We start from the raw sequence: 14,309 nt of genomic DNA on the forward strand, positions 1-14,309 counted from the left end.
TATAAAGATTTAATTGGTTAAGTAAAAAGCAATGTTATAGTTTACTGTATGATTGCTCTTCCTACAGCCACTATAGTAGATGCCAAGATATTTTAAGCAGTCATCACGTCATGAGCATTTGCCAGGCTCCTATTTGTTCCCTGTGTTGATCCTTAAAGTGAATGTAAAGTTTGAGGAATGAGTGCCCGATTTTTAATAATCCTATTAAAAACAGGGGCACTTTCATTCATCAAACTTTAAATTGCACTGCTTTTGTTAAAATACTTACCTTTTCTTTCTGCAAGCCGCTCCAGCACTTCTCCAGCCGTCGCAAGCCTCTTCTTACGCCAGGAATGACAATTCCGGCATCCTCCAATTACGGCTTCCCCCCCGGGGGAATCATTGCCTAAAGAAACGCCGTGATTGGTGGAAGGAATCGTCATTTCTGACGTCAGCAGAGGCTTGCGACGGGCGGAGGAAGCGCTGGAGCGGCTTGCAGAAAGAAAAGGTAAGTATTTTAACAAAAGCAGTGTAATTTAAAGTTTGATGAATGAAAGTGCCCCTGTTTTTAATAGGATTATTAAAAACCGGGCACTCATTCCTCAAACTTTACATTCACTTTAAGAAGGATTCACTACATTGTATAATTTTATTGCATCATTCCTATTGTCTGTTCATGCTGTAAACATCTATACAATCTGTTGTTTAAAAACAACAAAAAAAGTAAAAGTAAGAATAACATTTAACAAATACCAAAATGAAAAAGTCAGAGGATCAATCAAACGTCTAAATAAATAATACGAAATCCCATCTACAGTTTTACCAGGATTTACAGTATTTAGCACAAGCCATTTTGTTAAAAGGACCACAAAATACAGTATAATTAAATAATTGACAGATGCACTATATAAAGACAATGCAATAGCATCTACTCTGAATTTAAAATGAGCAGGAGAATATTTTCTGTCAAATTTCAAAATTTATCAAATGTTCCCTCCCCCTGTATTATGTGACAGCCATTAGCCAATCACAAAATGCATATACGTATGCACTGTGAATTCTTGCACATGCTCAGTAGGAGCTGATGCCTCAGAAAGTGTAAATATTAAAATATTGCGCACATTTTGATAACGGAAGTATATTGGAAAGTTTTCTTTAAATTGCATGCTTTATCTGAATCATGAAACTTTAATTTTGACTTTAGTGTCCTTTAACTTTAACCTGAGGTAAAGGATATAATCAAGGGCTGATGTTGTGATCTTACTCAAAGCATGTATCTATTATAACATGCTCTAAAATGACAGATAAAGGTAATCTCAGAAACAACTTCACTATAAACAGGAAACACAGCACACATGGCATAAGCACAATAGCAGGTAACGTCCTTACACATTTTTGTCTACATGAACCATAATCCTAATATAAAATACCATAAATCCCTATGCTATTATTTAAAATACACTAAAGTAAGTAGAATAATTAACTCTCGTTTTCTAGCAACTCTCATCAAATACAACCAATACTGAATATGTAGGATCTAGAAAAATAATGTTATGCTTTTAAACACATTGTCATGGCAGTCATATTTCACATAACACAATATTTTTTTCTTTTCATCTTAGGCTATTGTTTTGCGTCTGTCTGCTTAGCATTCTTTAAATGATTTTAGCACATGTCCTTTAACATCAGGGTTGTTTCTATGTAGGTTCTCTAATTATGTTTTTCTTTCAGGAAACTTCATGTACTTTGTTGGAATATCCAAATGGTTTCTTTTTGGCAGCCGTCTGGTGGCAGGTGGGTAAAAAGGGATTGTGTGGGGAATAGAGGTGTTTTAGAATCTTTTTTGTTAGCTGTTTGTTGTAAAAGGGCGGTTTGATATGAGGAAGTGTTTGGGTGGCTCAAAATTAATTAATATTTATATTGGGATCCGGCTAGATGTTGTTTTTAGTGAACTTAGTGTAGTTTAAATGATTTAAAAATGTGAATTATCTTTCTGAAATATGGCTATTCATAACAATATAAGGTTAACATACGTAGGTGTTGGTGCTGGATCGGGAGCTTCGATCTTTGGGTATCTTACTCGGTTCTCAAGCGCCAAAGATCGTGTCCCAGTTTTTGCAATGGCTATGGCGTGCAGGCAAGCTGGGCTTCTCATAGGTGAGATGGTGTGAGGGTGAGTAACCTTGTACAGTATCATTTTGGATTACTTGAGGTTTTGTGTAGCCCTTTGCACCTGTCATTTTGCCCTTGTAAATTGCCTACATTAGATTTATTTGGGACAGTAATCCTAATGTGTTTCTGTGTCACTATTTCATTACAGGTCCTGCATTTAATATATTCCTAAGATACTCTAACTTCTATCTCGGTCCCTTCCATGTGAACAAATACTCAGCTCCTGGTGTAAGTATCTGATAACCTATTGTTTGCTTTTCCCAGATTTCTTTATATCTGCTTGTATCTAGCCACAGATTTCCCATCTGTATTTTTCAATGCTCAGATTTTCCCCTCTCTCTGCATTATATTTTCTTGATCTTATCTAAAGGACACCGCCCTCTGTATGTATAGACAGATATGGATGTTTAATTCCTTGTGAACAATATCTAATTTAGTACGCTGGATATTTAGATGATAAATGTAATGCTTGTGGGATATTCCTCTATCAGACCGAACTCGGCCAGGGAATATCCCAGAGCAGAGAAAGTAAGATGAGGTAGGCGGCACTCACCACAGGCAGGACAGTCCCCAGTGACAACGGCAGAGTGGTCCAAGGCAAACTAGTAGAATGATTAGGCAGGCAGGATTTGGCAACAGTAAAGCAGTCTAAGGGCACACCACTAGAATGGTCAGGCAGGCAGGATTTGGCAACAGTAAAGCAGTCCAAGGGCACACCACTAGAATGGTCAGGCAGGCAGGATTTGGCAACAGTAAAGCAGTCCAGCAATTAAAGGGTTAAGAGGCAGAGTAGTCAGAGAGGCAAAGTTCAGCAGCAAAAATCAATCCAGCAATTATAGGGTTAAGAGGCAGAGTAGTCAGACAGGCAGAGTTTCAGCAGCAATACGTAACCCAGCAATTATAGTACGATCTATCACACCCAGGAGCACACAAAGTATCACCTATATTTAGGCAGTGATAGATCGCACTGAACAGATTTAAATAGTGTAGGATTAGCGCCACAGCGTGAGATTGGCATCAGGGAGCATGCCACAGGACACCGCCCTAGGCAACGAGCAAGGAAGAAGATGCAATGCCCCTAGCAACGGCTGGAGCAGTGCGGCGTGACATAGCCCCCCACTAAAGGGTTCCCTGCAGGAACCAGTGCTGGCTTTAGAGGATGAGCGGCATGGAATCTCGAGACCAAGGATGGAGCATGTACATAACGGGCAGGAACCCAGGAATGATCCGCCACCGAGCAACCCTTCCAATGTATCAGATACTGCAGTTGTCTGCATCTGTATCTGGAGTCCAGGATCTTAGCTACTTCATATTCTGGGTCACCACGGACCAGGAGTGGAGGAGGAGGAGCTTGGAGTCGGGTATATCTGTTCTTGAGGTAAGGTTTGAGTAGAGACATGTGGAAGACTGGGTGTATGTGTAGGGTTTTGGGCAAGGCCACTTTGTAGGAAACAGGAGATAGTCTTTTCAGGGCCAATAAATCTAGGCCCCAATTTGACAGGCTTGACGTAGACGAATGTGTCGAGTAGAAATCCATACACATTCACCCACTGGGATGGCACGTACAGAATCTCTATGGCGATCAGCAAACTTCTTATATCTATAGACAGCTGCACGTAACTGAGAGCGAATATGTTGCCAATGAGAGGTGAGTCTACAGCAGGAACCCCAGTAGACTGAGCATAAAGAGGGAAGACATGAGGTTGATATCCTGCTGCGGCTTGAAAAGGAGAACATCAAAGAGAAGAGTGCCAATCAGTGTTTCTTGCCAACTCAGCTAGGAATAACAATTTAGGCCAGTTGGTATGGCGAGCATTGACAAAGGCTCTAAGATAGGTTTCAAGATCCTGGTTTGCTCTCTGTTAGGCCATTGGTCTGAAAATGGTAGCCAGAAGACAATGAAACAGTGGTTCCAATCAACTTACAAAAGGCTCTCCAAAAGGCAGAGATGAACTGTGGACCTCTGTCAGAAACAATATTCACAGGAATGCCATGAAGTCGTACCAAATGCAAGAGAAAGAGAGAAGACAATTCCTGGGCAGAAGGCAGTTTTGTTAGGGGTACGAAATAAGCCAGTCTGGAAAAGTGGTCCACCACAACTCATATAACTGTAGGGTGGTCAGAAGAGGGAAGGTCCACAATGAAGTCCATTGTTATGTGTGTCCATGGTTGTTTGGGAATGGACAATGGTTGGAGCAAGCCACAATGCAAAGATCGGGGTGTCTTATTGGCAGCACAAGTAGTGCCGGCCTTCACTCAATCCTGAGCGTCAGACTTCATAGTAGGCCACCATACATATTGGGAAAGATGCTTGAAAGTCCTAGTGGAACCAAGGGGTTCTGAGAGTTTGCTATCATGGGCCCAGGCTAGCACAGGGATGCATAGGTTCAGAGGTACAAAGAGGATATTGGAGGTCACGGGAGCTCCAGGAGGTTTGCTAGACTGGGCACGTTGCAATCTTTGCCGAAGGGTGGTGTTTAGTTGAGCAACCACACAGGAGGGGGTATGATGTGTTCAATAGGAGTTTCAGAAGAATCACTTGAGTGAGGGAACTGACGGGAAAGGGCATCTGCCTTCTTGTTCTTAGTCCCAGGAAGATAAGAGACCACAAAGTTAAAACGTGAAAAGAACAAGGCCCACTGGCCTGTCAAGGATTGAGTCGATGAGCAGTCTCTAGGTAAGTCAGATTCTTGTGGTCGGTGAGAATCTGAATGTGATTGGCGGTACCCTCTAACCAATAATGCCATTCGGTTAAAGCCATCTTAATGGCTAAGAGTTCATGATTACCCACATCGTAGTTCTTCTCAGCAGGAGCAAAGTATTTAGAGAAAAAGGCTACAGGGTGTGACTTAGAAGTCGAAGGATCCCTTTGGGTAAGAACTGCTCCAGCCCTTATCTCGGAGGCATCAACCTCTAAAGTGAACTGTAGGTTAGGGTCAGGATGGCTGAGCACAGGAACTGAACAGAAAGCCTCTTTCAGACTAGAGAAGGCCCGTATGGCTTCGGAAAGGCCAATGTTTACAGTCTTTGTTCTGTTTTGTTAATTCAGTGAGAGAAGCGACTGTTTGAGAAAAGTTCTTTATAAACTTGCGGTAATAATTGGAGAACCCCAAGATCCTCTGTAATCCTTTAAGAGAGGTAGGTTGAGGCCATTCCAGAACTGCGGCAAGTTTAGCAGGATCCATGGCAAAACCCTCCTTCGAGATGATATAGCCAAGGAATTGGATCTGTTCTTGATCAAACTCACATTTTTCTAATTTGGCTACCAGAGAATTGTTTCTGAGATGTGGAAGCACCTGTCATACGTGTCTATGATGTTCCTCCAAACTGGAAGAGAAAACAAGGATATCATCCAGATAGATAATGACAGTGTGGTTGAGGAGGTCATGGAAGACATCGTTGACAAATACCTGGAAGACTGTAGGGGCGTTACACAGCCCGAAGGGCATTACAAGGTATTCGTAATGCTCAGATCTTGTGTTGAAGGCGGTCTTCTATTGGTGGCCGGGAGAGATACGAATCGGATTGTATGCCCCGTGTAAGTCCAATTTGGTGAAAAAGCTAGCATCCTGGAGTGAGTCATACAGTTCAGTAAATAATGGTATCGGATAGTGATTCTTTATTGGTTATATTGTTCAAGGCCCTGTAGTCGATGCAGGGTCGGAGCCCACCATCCTTTTTACTGACAAAAAATAAGCCTGCCCCAGCAGGAGAGGAGGAAGGGCAAATTAAACCTTTAGCTAGGTTCTCTTGGATGTACTCCTCTATGGATTTGGTTTCCGCTTTGGAGAGTGGATATGTCCTCCCTTTAGGAAGTGGAGCTCCGGGAAAGAGGTCGATCTTGCAGTCATAAGGATGGTGGGGTGGCAGCACGTCACTCATCTGCAAAGTCTGCATATACTGATGGAAGGTTTGAAGGTGTCAGTATACTGGCTATGGGAATATGGGGCAGAGGAGTGACTGTAGCAAGGCAGGAGTGGAAACAGGAGGTACCCCAGGAAGCCAGTTGTCCCTCAGCCCAGTCAAACTGTGGATTGTGTACCCAAAGCCAAGGAAGACCAAGGATGACAGGCTGTGCTGGGGAATGAATGACCTCAAACTGTAGCTGTTCGGTGTGAAGGTCTCCCACATTCAGGGTCAAGGGTGCTGACTCAAAATGGATCAAGCCTGAACCAAGAGGGGTGCCATCAAGGGTAGTTATGTTGAGACAATGTCTTTTCTGCAAAAGAGGCAAGCCAGCTTGAATCATGAAGCAGTGATCCAGGATGTTCCCAGCTGCCCCCTTGAATCGATGAAGGCTTGAGTGTGGACAGTATTCTGAAGGAAGGTAAGGGTTACAGGCACCAGGATCCGAGAGGAGTGAGGGGATTTAGTAGAGATCATGCTTAGAGGTACCCCTGCGTTATCCCCTAAGCATTGGCTTTTCCCGGCCGAATGTCACAGTCCTTTAGTTGGTGGGAGTTAGACCCACAATAAAAGCATAGTTTCAGTCTCCTTCTCCTCTATCTTTCAGACTCTGAAGGTTTGAAGGAGGAGAAATCCATAGATTCCTCCACTGAGGTAACTGGAGCTGTTGGAGAGGTAACAGATGCTGCCAAAACTGGGCGAACAGGAGGACGAGAGGGAAGGACTCTTTTTGTTCTGTCTCTCTCGGCTTGTCTTTCCTGGAAGCGAGAGTCCAGACTGATACAAAGCGTTATAAAGTCTTCCAAAGAAGAAGGGATATCACGAGAAGTGATTTCATCTTTGATGCGTTCATGCAGACCTCTCCTAAAGGCTGCCTTGAGAGCACTGCCATTCCAAGTGGTTTCAAGTGCCAAGGTGGGAAACTCAATGGAAAATTGTGCCACAGTTCTATTGCCCTAGCGGAGATCCAGGAGAGAATATTCTGCAGCAGAGGTACGGCCAGAAGCCCCCAACACAGAAGATAAGGCAGAAACTAACTCATCAGAATCATGCAGGAGTGTAGCGTTCAGTTCCAAAAGGGGAGAGACCCAGGCTAGGGCCTTGTCCTTTAGTAAGGAAATGATAAAGGTGACCCTTGACTGATGAGACTGAAAGGTGTGAGGATCATTATGGAAGTGCAACCTGCATTGGTTTAGAAAACCCCTGAAATCAGTAGTACCTTCATACTTGTCAGGCATTGGTATCCGGGGTATACTTCCAGAAGCTGAGGAAGAAGTCACAGTACTAGGAGTAGGGGTTGGTGGCATAACAACAGGAGCGGCATCCCTCCCTGCAACTAGTAAGGATAGTTGAGCGGTAATAGCCTCTAGCTTGGAATCCATATTCTGCAACTGTGTGGTATGGGTTCCCAACATCTGTCCCTGAAGATAAACAGCTCGTGCCACCTCATCTGGCTGCATGGCCCAAGTATAATATAATGCTTGTGGGATATTCCTCTATCAGAACTCGGCCAGTAGTCTTGTTATCCCAGCGTCGAGCCGGAAAGATAGGGAATATCCCAGAGCAGAGAAAGTAAGATGAGGTAGGCGTCACTCACCACAGGCAGGACAGTCCCCAGTGACAACGGCAGAGTGGTCCAAGGCAAACCAGTAGAATGGTCAGGCAGGCAGGATTCGGCAACCATAAAGCAGTCCAAGGGCACACCACTAGAATGGTCATGCAGGCAGGATTTGGCAACAGTAAAGCAGTCCAAGGGCACACCACTAGAATGGTCAGGCAGGCAGGCAGGATTTGGCAACAGTAAAGCAGTCCAGCAATTAAAGGGTTAAGAGGCAGAGTAGTCAGAGAGGCAAAGTTCAGCAGCAAAAATCAATCCAGCAATTATAGGGTTAAGAGGCAGAGTAGTCAGGCAGGCAGAGTTTCAGCAGCAATAAGTAATCCAGCAATTATAGTATGATCTATCACACCCAGGAGCACACAAAGTATCACATATACTTGGGCAGTGATAGATCGTACTGAACAGATTTAAATAGTGTAGGATTGGCGTCACAGTGTGAGACCATTATCAGGGAGCGTGCGGCGATGACGTCAACGCCACACGCCTCCAGAGCCGACACAGCCCTAGGCAACGGGCAATGAAGAAGACGCCGCGCCCCTAGCAACGGCTCGAGCGGCGCGGCGTGACAATAAGTCTTTGGATTATCCTCATGAATTAGTAAAACTGATATATTTCTCAATAGAATGATCTGTTTTTTGGTGATTTTTTTTCAACTGTCAACACTATGTTTCTATGCACTGTGTTTATATGTTTTGTCATAGGAACACTTTTGACACAATTTTCTGAGGGGAAGGGACACTGCGGGCTTTAAATTCTTTTGGTTCACTTTCAGGACCGGCTTAAGATATTGTACTGCTTGGGTCTGAGAATGCAATGACACCCCTCTAGTAGGAAAATCCTGATTACTATATCAACCTACTGACCTGGCCGCTGACCTTACTAAGCCTGCCTGCATACCTGCATGCAACCAATGCTTATCCACAATTACGCAATATGTGGGTGCTGCCTGGGTCTGTTGGACCCACTTGATCCCATGATTGAGCTGGCCCTCTTCACTTTCACTCTGTGTGGTCTGAGGAAGGGGAGTGAGCCCCCAAAATGTAACCTTAATAAACTTTTTTGATTTTTCAACTACCGAATCCAGCAAGTGCGGTCTCTCTTAATGTTATATTCAGTTACATTACTGGCACCCTGGTTGCTGCCTAATAGGAGATTACTGAGAGTGCAGATCAAAATACACACACACACACACACACACATATATATATATATATATATATATATATATATATATATATATATATATATATATATATATGTGTGTGTAATCATAGACTATGAGAAAAGAAAATGGAACATCTTAATAAATGTTCCATTAAATAAAGATAGGGAATCAAGCACTCTTTTAAGCAATAAAAATATGAATGTTTATTATGGTCTCTTGATAAAGACACATATTATAAGGTCAAATGTGGGATATGTAAACACCTCTGTTCATTGTAGATATAGCAATAACAATATGTACATTTAATACAATTCAAACATAATGCACATTGCCAATATTTATTGCTAAAGTCACGTGACTGACAAAATACACCCTTACTTTGGGCACATAAGTCTTATGCCCAATAAAATCATGTATCATACCTTATATTGTGCATCACTACCACTACACCCCAGCTGCACACAGAAGCTCCCAGTCAAATATCAGGCAGCAATAACTGGGTAGGTTCAATATAGTTATCTAAGTGAAGCATGACACCCTAAAGGTATATATCACAGACAATACAATGTCAATGCTAATATAGTTGCAACAGATTGTATATACACAGATATGCTGTAATAAAATGCAGAACACCTTGCTTAAGGCACATAGATCCTATGCCCGATAAAATCATATGTTATACCTTATAATATGCATCGCTACCACTATAATCCAGCTGCACACAGCAACTCCCAAACAAGTATCAGGGAGCAATATAACTGGGCAGGTTCGATATAGGGATCTAAGTGAAGCGTGACACTATTAAGGTATACATAGTATATAATGCAATGTCGATACTAATAAAGATGCTTACAGTTTATATATACACGGATATACTGAAATGAAGTGCAACACACTTTACTTTCCCATGTGTAGGAAAGTTCTTAATGTTCCATGTAATGGAAAAGACAGTCTCTGCACAAACGGGTCTATAATTATATGACCCTCCACCTTGCGGTTTTGTAAGAGACCTGCAGTATAATTCTCCAAAGTTGTGATCAACATATATAGTATCTGTAGTGTTTTACAACAACTTATCTGTTAAGAAATTTCAGTCCCAGCAAAAATCCCAGTCCGGAACAATTTCTTGAGCCAATGTATAGAGCGGCAGCAACTATAGCCTAACTATAGCCTTTGAATGGAGCGCCAGAATCCTGGCAATGTGCTCAACTTTGATACAGTAGAATCTAAATGGCGTAAACTATGTCAAATACAAAATAGAGTACAAGATACATTGAAACATTCTAAGTATTTAAATACTTAGAAATGCAAGCACCGAAGTGGCTTGAATAGGAGCAAGGGCAAGACGATAGGAAAAACACCAAACTAAGATTAACCCCATGTTGCTATCTTTATCAAGGATACAGATATAGCTAAACCAGTATAAAAACATATTTATTCAAGGATACACAGCTACTGAGTATGCTAGACTCCAGAATTAGGTAGATAGACATACAGTAGATGCAGGGATAATATACCCAATGAATGATAATGCTACAAATTATCCTATGAAACTAGCCATGTCTAATTTTTCATTTAATCCTAGTGAGGATAAAGTATTAAGGGTATATCCACCTGCATTCCTTTTGGAGGAGACATTTATCATTGTTCCCTCCTCTACCATGCAGAAGGCCCTTATCAATACATGTGAACTTAAGACATTCTGGATTGCTGTTATGTTTTATTTGATAATGTCTAGCTATACTGCTCGTTTGAATTTCTCCTTTAATGTCATCTCTATGCTCTTTTATACGGTCTTTGAAGATTCTCTTGGTTTTGCCAACATAAAATCTGGGGCACAAGCACTCAAGTAAATATACTACACCCTCCGTATTACAATTGAAAAAATGTTGTATGTGAAATTCTTTGTCACAGTTACCAGAAAATATTTTTGTCCTTTTCATATATTCGCATGTCACACATTTGTCACAAGGAAAATTACCATTGGGTATGTGTTTTTTAATCCAATCATGTTTAGAAGGGGTTGGAACGAATTGACTACTGACAAGTCTATCTCATATATTCATGGCTCGTTTGGCTGTCAGATTAGGGAACCTCCCTACCTCTGAGGCTATATTTGCATCACTGGTTAAAACAGACCAGTGCTTTTGTAAAATCATTTGTATTGTTTTCCAATGACAATTATAATTAGTGATTAGTCTAATCACCGATTTCTTATCCTCTTTTTGTTAAACAACAGTTCATCCCTATTTCATTTTCTTGCTAAAGCTCTCGCTTTATTTGTACTTCTCTTGGAATATCCTCTCTCTATAAAACTTTCCTGCATTTGTTGTGCATGGACATCATTAGAGGAGCAATTTACGGCGTATGCGTAAAAATTGCCCTTTGGGAATCCCTTTTAGCATATGAGAAGGATGATGGCTCTAAGCCATCAATAAGCTGTTGGTGGCAGTTTTCTTTCTAAAATTTTCTGTCACCAAAATATTATTTTCATTACATATTTTGATATCCAAAAAGTCAAGTTCTGTTACGCTGTATTGCATTGTAAGATGTTTATTAAAATTATTACAATTTAATTTGTCAACAAAAGTATGCAGTGCATCAAGACCTCCCTCCCAAATCAGGAGGATGTTGTCCACATAACGAAGCCAAAAATTAACATACTGATTAAAGAGACTATTTTGGTAAACAATATCCATTTCCCATTTTCCTAGATGGAGGCATGCATACGTGGGGGCACACGTAGCTCCCATCGCATTGCCACTTAACTGTTTGAATATTTTATCATCAAACATAAACACATTATTATCCAGTATAAATCTCAACAGTTTGATAACCAGGTCTGTGTGTTGTTTAAAGTTAGAGCATCTGCTAGAGAGAAACTCTTTGCAGGCTTTTATACCAACATCATGTGGAATGGACGAGTACAAACTTTCCACATCCAATGATACCAAAATAGCTCCTTTCATAACAGTCATGTCATTAACTTTCCTTAATAGATCTGAGGTATCTAGAGCAAAGGATAGAAGGGTGGACAAAAAGGGGCAAAGTGAAAAATCTACATAGTTTCCTATGTTTTCAGATAGACTGCCTATGCCCGCAATAATTGGGCGGCCCGGTGGATTATGGAAATTTTTATGCACTTTTGGAATGCATAGAAAATCGGCATAACCGGATTTTCAACAAACAAATATTTAAATTCAGTAATAGTGATTACACCTTCACATCTAGCATCATTCAAGATTTTAAACAAATTTAATTTTAGACTGGATAGGGGATTGTGAGTGAGTCTAAGATATTTCTCCTTGTCTAGTAATTGTCTTTTTACTTCCATGTAATACAGGGTTTCATCCCAAAACACAACCTTGCCCCCCTTATCTGCAGGTTTTCTCACTACATTAGGGGCTTCCTTAAATTCTTTTAGGGCTTTCCTTTCTTTTCTGGTCAAATTGTCATTAACAATTCCAGTAAACGATATATTTTGAATATCTCGTTCCACAAGTAACAAATAAATTAACTGGAGGAGAAGTAGAGAGTTGCGGCATAAATGTTGATCTCTTTTTAAAATGTGAAGTCTGTTTGAAGGTGGGGGATCTCCCAGAAACCGGAGAGTCATCAATTTGTATGGATGATTCTTGATAAAGATCTTTAAGATCTTGCAAGGCTAATTTATCCTCAGTAGTAAGGCTCAAGTCATCAATAACATTTTTTTACTTATTTTTAAAAATTTGAGAAAGTACTATTCTTCGTGCAAATCTATGCAAGTCTTTTAGGTGTTCAAACTTATCCAGCCCACTCGTTGGGCAAAAAGGCAGTCCTTTTTTAAGAACATTTAAATGTGAATTATTTAGTTTAAATGTCGATAGATTAATCACTTGAAGATTATCATTCAAGGCAGGAGAATTTAATAAGGCCTGCGTCCCCTCCATCCTCATGGGTGGAAATTCTTGGGCCTCTCCAGGCTCAGATTGTAATCTTTGTACCTGGTTTGGCGGTAGGGATACCGTCTTCCTCCAGTATCGGATTGGTCCCTATTCCTTCTCTTCCGGCCCCCTCTACTTCTTGCGAAGTGCCTGGGCCAGAACGTACCCCGTTTTTTGAGGGTTGAGTGTCATGTTCTGAATCTGAACAGTCTGACCCTGAATCATAAGAGCCACGAGTCTGTCTATAAGAGTAGACCTGTTTCTTTCTATAATCTTCTTGGTCTCTTACCAATTTTCTTCCTTTACGTAGTTTAATTTCAGATTGTAATCTGGCTATTTGATCTTTCATTTCACTGTTAAGTTTGGCAAAATTAGAATTATCCTCAAAGCCGTTAACAATTTTGAGGGCCTCATCAACTTCTATCAACCATTTTCTTCATAAGAATAATGGAACATTCTGATAAACTTTGCGTTCCAATCCTCCAAAAAGGCCTCACCACCTTCATCTTCCCTTAGGTTAGTACCTGGGTCTAGTTTTAATCTTAGACCCCTAGGAATAATTTCATTTTGTATATAGTTCTCTAGGCTGGAAGACTCGGCCCTAAGCCTAATTTGTTTCATTAGGAGTTGTTTATAAGTTTTAAAGGCTCCAAATATATTGATGTTCTGCCCCTCCTTGTCCTTGCTATCTATTGTATTGTTCATCGAAAAGGTAGCAGAAAGTTCTGCTTCCTATGTTGCATCAGACATAGTGAACGCCATTATATATAATATATCCAATAAACAAATTACCCAAGGTCTAGAAATATAAAATGTCTCATCAATCTAATCCTCTAAAATAGACCTTAATCAGGGTATCCACCCAAATCTTTAAGGTATGGATATGATAATAATAAAGTGTAGAGGACAAATGGTTGATATAAGTGAGAATATATATAATGCAATATAGTATCTTTTCAACAATATGTGTGGTGCAGACCCTATATTATTAAATGTAATCATAGACTATGAGAAAAGAAAATGGAACATCTTAATAATTGTTCCATTAAATAAAGATAGGGAATCAAGCACTCTTTTAAGCAATAATATATATATATGTTATGAGTAAAGTCAGATATTGGGTAATCCTAGGATTACCCGGGGTAAAAGGACATTACACAAGCGGCTGTGGGTAAAGCCGGTGTAAGATCATAAATCCCCTCAGAGTGCATGCGCTTTATTGAGTCACTGAATCAAATATATATATATATATATATATATATATATATATATATATATATATATATATATATATATATATATATATATATATATAATGCCCTGTAATTCCCCAATCTTCTTTTTTTTGTTGCCTCCACCTGGGGTGTTCAAGGGGGGCCTTCTTACTTGGGGTGGATGCCAGACAAGAGGCCAAAAAAATAATGCAGATGGGGGAATTACAGTACATTGAGCTTTACCCACAGCTGCTTGGTTAATGTCTGTATTAACCAGGTAATCCTAGGATTACCCAAATATCTTACTTTAACCATAACATACTGAGTGTGTG

At 40.6% G+C, this 14,309-nt stretch overlaps 1 protein-coding gene across 1 annotated transcript in view; it reads left to right on the forward strand.

Moving 5' to 3' along the window:
* The window catches only part of LOC128656442 (major facilitator superfamily domain-containing protein 8-like), a 415,013-nt gene that overhangs the window by 120,730 nt on the left and 279,974 nt on the right, over positions 1 to 14,309 (forward strand). Inside the window, exons 4-6 of the mRNA XM_053710353.1 lie at positions 1,711 to 1,773; positions 2,017 to 2,136; positions 2,300 to 2,379. Of these exons, the coding sequence (XP_053566328.1) occupies positions 1,711 to 1,773; positions 2,017 to 2,136; positions 2,300 to 2,379 (263 nt within the window). The remainder of the gene's footprint in view (positions 1 to 1,710; positions 1,774 to 2,016; positions 2,137 to 2,299; positions 2,380 to 14,309) is intronic.

Source organism: Bombina bombina, chromosome 4 (assembly GCF_027579735.1).
Source record: "Bombina bombina isolate aBomBom1 chromosome 4, aBomBom1.pri, whole genome shotgun sequence".
In the NCBI taxonomy this organism is placed as follows: domain Eukaryota; kingdom Metazoa; phylum Chordata; class Amphibia; order Anura; family Bombinatoridae; genus Bombina; species Bombina bombina.